The sequence below is a fragment of the Myxine glutinosa genome, chromosome 1, assembly GCF_964187855.1.
Source record: "Myxine glutinosa chromosome 1, kmMyxGlut1.1, whole genome shotgun sequence".
NCBI lineage: Eukaryota > Metazoa > Chordata > Myxini > Myxiniformes > Myxinidae > Myxine > Myxine glutinosa.
In genome coordinates this window covers 348,764,073-348,769,759 of record NC_136261.1, presented here as the reverse complement: position 1 = coordinate 348,769,759, position 5,687 = coordinate 348,764,073, and the positions used below count along the sequence as shown (strand labels likewise).

General features: G+C 41.1%; 1 protein-coding gene across 1 annotated transcript in view; it reads left to right on the top strand.

Annotated features, from left to right (window-relative positions):
- Window positions 1-754: 754 nt before the first annotated feature.
- Window positions 755-5,687, top strand: part of LOC137413271 (phospholipid scramblase 2) — a gene marked incomplete in the record, with an annotated part of 27,865 nt that continues 22,932 nt past the window's right edge. The window contains 1 exon segment of the mRNA XM_078769894.1: window positions 755-985. Coding sequence (XP_078626020.1) covers window positions 967-985 — 19 coding nt within the window.

Sequence of the window (5,687 nt, the reverse complement as noted above, 5' to 3'; positions counted from 1 at the left end):
GGTTAACACTACCTCCTGCGATGCTTAACAACCAAATCGATTAATTACCACCCACCTAATGCCCTCCCCCATTTCCCGCCAAATATATATATATACTTACTTACTTACTTATTTATTTATTTATTCAGTCATTCATTCATTCATTCAATCATTTATTTATTTATTCAGTCATTTATTTATTCATTCATTCATTTATTTATTTATTCAGTCATTTATTAATTTATTTATTTATTCAATAATTTATTATTCATTCAATTATGTATTTATTCATTCATTCATTTATTCATTCAATCTATTTATTTATTCATTCAATTAATTTATTTATTTATTTATTTATTCAGTCATTCAGTCATTTATTTATTCATTTATTCAATCATTTATTTATTCATTCAATTATTTATTTATTTATTTATTCATTTATTTATTTATTTATTCAATCTATTTATTTATTCAATCTATTTATTTATTCATTCAATCTATTTATTTATTCATTCAATCTATTTATTTATTTATTCATTTATTTATTCATTTATTCATTCATTTATTCATTCATTTATTTACCATGAAAGGTTTGATTCTGGAATTGAAGATAATATTAATAGTGATCAGCACACCCCAAGTATCTATCAAATTTGCTTTGACTCATCAGTTTAAACCGATTAGATCATGGATGTTTACACCGATTGTTTCGATTCGGAACGAGGAAGTCAGTCCCCCAAAGTCGCGTTGCCAAGCGATGGGGGCGAGGCTTTGCACTGAGAAGCAGACGCACTGGTTTTGCCGCTTCCACTTTCCGAGAGATCTTTCGATTGGAGGGATTCTGGTCGACACCCTCGATCCCAAGGCGTTAAGGTCTTCCTGTCTCGGTCGTCCACTCGTCCTTACACCGTGGGTCTCAGGTCGCCTCCTGATCATCGGGACGCGCGCGCGTGTGTACAAGAGCCATCACGCTGCACACCTGCGCATATGGACATGTCAACAGCAGGTAAATTGCTCAATCTGTGTACCTACCGTGGATCTCACCTGAGTGGGGTCCCTGAGGTGGGGGGTGATTGTAGTGTTGCCTCTGAGACAAAAAAAAAAATTCATGTTTAACATGGTAGGCTATGTATTCACCAATAGCGTTAAAATGATCTGGGAACGAGGAAGAACGCAGTCCAAGAAACACTCATTTTGTTACCTTCGCCACCAAAGGTTAATGGAGGTTATGTTTTCACCCCTGTCTGTCTGTTTGTCTGTCCGTTTGTTTGTGAACAAATTATCTCAAGAAGTTGTGGACGGATTCAGACGAAATTTGGCAGAGATGTAGCGTATGTGAAATGGACGAAATGATTGGATTTTGGTGAAGATCCGGATTCGGATCCGGCTAGTAGAATTTTTAAAGTGATTCTTCACCATTGGGAGATATGGCCAAAAATGATACATAGCAGGATATCTCAAAAATTTGTGGACGGATTTGGACGAAACTTGTTGGAGAGGTTGGGTGTGTGACACGGAACAATTGATTCCATTTTGGTGAAGATCCGGATCCAGATACAGCTAGTTAGCTCGTAGAATGTTTAAAATGATTCTTCAACATTGAGTGATATGGCCAAACAGGTGGAGGTAGGTATGCTCCCGACTGAGTGCCATTCTCGTTTCACTACAGTAAATGGTAAATAAGTATTTTTACTTACGAAATGTACAATTAGTCTTTCTACAGTTCCCAGCTGATCATCCGGGTACTCGTTAAAGTTTAAGAGATTATTCAGCTTCTCCATATCTCTCTCTCTTCCATATATCTCTCTCTCCATATCTCTCTCTCTCTCCATATATCTCTCTCTCTCATATCTCTCTTTCCATATCTCTCTCTCTCTCCATATCTCTCTCTCTCTCCCATATCTCTCTCTCTCCATATCTCTCTCTCTCTCCATATCTCTCTCTCTCTCCATATATCTCTCTCTCTCCATATCTCTCTCTCTCCATATCTCTTCTCTCTCTCCATATCTCTCTCTCCTCCATATCTCTCTCTCTCTCCATATCTCTCTCTCTCTCTCCATATCTCTCTCTCACTCCATATCTCTCTCTCTCCATATCTCTCTCTCTCCATTTCTCTCTCTCTCCATACTCTCTCATATCTCTCTCTCTCCATATCTCTCTCTCTCTCTCATATCTCTCTCTCTCCATATCTCTCTCTCTCTCTCCATATATCTCTCTCTCTCCTATCTCTCTCATATCTCTCTCTCTCTCTCTCTCCATTCTCTCTCTCTCCAATCTCTCTCTCTCTCTCATCTCTCTCTCTCTCCATATATCTCTCTCTCTCCATATATCTCTCTCTCTCCTATCATATCTCTCTCTCCATATCTCTCTCTCTCTCTCTCCATATCTCTCTCTCTCTCCAAATATCTCTCTCTCTCTCCATATCTCTCTCTCTCTCCATATCTCTCTCTCTCTCTCCATATCTCTCTCTCTCCATATCTCTCTCTCTCTCCATATCTCTCTCTCTCTCCATATCTCTCTCTCTCTCCATATCTCTCTCTCTCTCCATATCTCTCTCTCGCATATCTCTCTCTCTCTCCATATCTCTCTCTCTCTCCATATCTCTCTCTCTCTCCATATCTCTCTCTCTCCATATCTCTCTCTCTCTCATCTCTCTCTCTCTCTCCATATCTCTCTCTCTCTCCATATCTCTCTCTCTCCATATCTCTCTCTCTCTCCATATCTCTCTCTCTCTCCATATCTCTCTCTCTCCATATCTCTCTCTCTCTCCATATCTCTCTCTCTCCTCCATATCTCTCTCTCTCTCCATATCTCTCTCTCTCTCCATATCTCTCTCTCTCTCCATATCATCTCTCTCTCTCCATATCTCTCTCTCTCCATCACTCTCTCTCTCCATATCTCTCTCTCTCTCTCCATATCTCTCTCTCTCTCCCATATCTCTCTCTCTCTCCATATATCTCTCTCTCTCCATATATCTCTCTCTCTCCATATCTCTCTCTCTCTCCATATATCTCTCTCTCTCCATATCTCTCTCTCTCTCCATATCTCTCTCTCTCTCTCCATATCTCTCTCTCTCTCCATATCTCTCTCTCTCTCCATATCTCTCTCTCTCCATATCTCTCTATCTTCCATATCTCTCTCTCTTTCCATATCTCTCTCTCTTCCAATACTCTCTCTTCATATCTCTCTCTCTCCATATCTCTCTCTCTCCATATCTCACTCTCTCTCTCTCTCTCTCCAATCTCTCTCTCTCTCTCCATATCTCTCCTCTCTCTCCATATCTCTCTCTCTCCATATCTCTCTCTCTCTCCATATCTCTCTCTCTCTCCATATCTCTCTCTCTCTCCATATCTCTCTCTCCTCCATTCTCTCTCTCTCTCCATATCTCTCTCTCTCTCCAATATCTCTCTCTCATATCTCTCTCAATATATCTCTCTCTCTCCATATCTCTCTCTCTCTCCATATCTCTCTCTCTCTCCATATATCTCTCTCTCTCCATATCTCTCTCTCTCTCCATATCTCTCGTCTCTCTCTCCTAATATCTCTCTTCATCTCTCATATATCTCTCTCTCTCCATATCTCTCTCTCTCTCCATATTCTCTCTCTCTCATATCTCTCTCTCTCTTCCATATCTCTCTCTCTCTCCATATCTCTCTCTCTCTCCATATCTCTCTCTCTCTCCATATCTCTCTCTCTCTCCATATCTCTCTCTCTCTCCATATCTCTCTCTCTCTCCATATCTCTCTCTCTCTCCATATCTCTCTCTCTCTCCATATCTCTCTCTCTCTCCATATCTCTCTCTCTCTCCATATCTCTCTCTCTCTCCATATCTCTCTCTCTCTCCATATATCTCTCTCTCTCCATATCTCTCTCTCTCTCCATATCTCTCTCTCTCTCCATATATCTCTCTCTCTCCATATCTCTCTCTTCTCATATCTCTCTCTCACTCTCATATCTCTCTCTCTCTCCATATCTCTCTCTCTCTCCATATCTCTCTCTCTCTCCATATCTCTCATTCTCTCTCTCTCCATATCTCTCTCTCTCTCCATATCTCTCTCTCTCTCTCCATATCTCTCTCTCTCTCCTCATCTCTCTCTCTCTCCATACTCTCTCTCTCTCTCCATATCTCTCTCTCTCTCCATATCTCTCTCTCTCTCCATATATCTCTCTCTCTCCATATATCTCTCTCTCCAATATCTCTCTCTCTCTCCATATCTCTCTCTCTCTCCATATATATCTCTCTCTCTCCATATATCTCTCTCTCTCCATATATCTCTCTCTCTCCATATCTCTCTCTCTCCATATCTCTCTCTCTCTCTCCATATCTCTCTCTCTCTCCATATATATCTCTCTCTCCATATATCTCTCTCTCCATATCTCCTCTCTCTCCATATCTCTCTCTCTCTCCATATCTCTCTCTCTCTCCATATCTCTCTCTCTCTCATCTCTATCTCTCTCTCTCCATATCTCTCTCTCTCTCCATATCTCTCTCTCTCTCCATATCTCTCTCCTCTCCATATCTCTCTCTCCATATCTCTCTCTCTCTCCATATCTCTCTCTCTCTCTCCATATCTCTCTCTCTCTCCATATCTCTCTCTCTCCATATCTCTCTCTCTCTCTCCATATCTCTCTCTCTCCATATCTCTCTCTCTCCATATCTCTCCATATCTCTCTCTCTCATCTCTCTCTCTCTCCATATCTCTCTCTCTCTCCATATCTCTCTCTCTCTCCATATCTCTCTCTCTCTCCATATCTCTCTCTCTCCATATCTCTCTCTCTCTCCATATCTCTCTCTCTCTCCATATCTCTCTCTTCTCCATATCTCTCTCTCTCCATATCTCTATCTCTCTCTCTCTCCATATCTCTCTCTCTCTCCATATCTCTCTCTCTCTCCATATCTCTCTCTCTCTCCATATCTCTCTCTCTCTCCATATCTCTCTCCTTCTCTCCTCCATATCTCTCTCTCTCTCCATATCTCTCTCTCTCTCTCCAATCTCTCTCTCTCCATCTCTCTCTCTCTCTCCATATCTCTCTCTCTCTCTCTCCATATCTCTCTCTCTCTCCATATCTCTCTCTCTCTCCATATATCTCTCTCTCTCCATATATATCTCTCTCTCCATATCTCTCTCTCTCTCCATATCTCTCTCTCTCTCCATATCTCTCTCTCTCTCCATATCTCTCTCTCTCTCCATATATCTCTCTCTCTCCATATCTCTCTCTCTCTCTCCATATCTCTCTCTCTCTCTCCATATCTCTCTCTCTCTCTCCATATCTCTCTCTCTCCATATCTCTCTCTCTCTCCATATCTCTCTCTCTCTCCATATCTCTCTCTCTCCATATCTCTCTCTCTCTCTCCATATCTCTCTCTCTCTCATATCTCTCTCTCTCCATATCTCTCTCTCTCCATATCTCTCTCTCTCTCCATATCTCTCTCTCTCCATATCTCTCTCTCTCTCCATATCTCTCTCTCTCTCTCCATATCTCTCTCTCTCTCCATATATCTCTCTCTCTCCATATCTCTCTCTCTCCTCCATATCTCTCTCTCTCTCCATATCTCTCTCTCTCTCCATATCTCTCTCTCTCTCCATATCTCTCTCTCTCTCCATATCTCTCTCTCTCTCTCCATATATCTCTCTCTCTCTCCATATCTCTCTCTCTCTCTCCATATCTCTCTCTCTCCATATCTCTCTCTCTCTCCATATATCTCT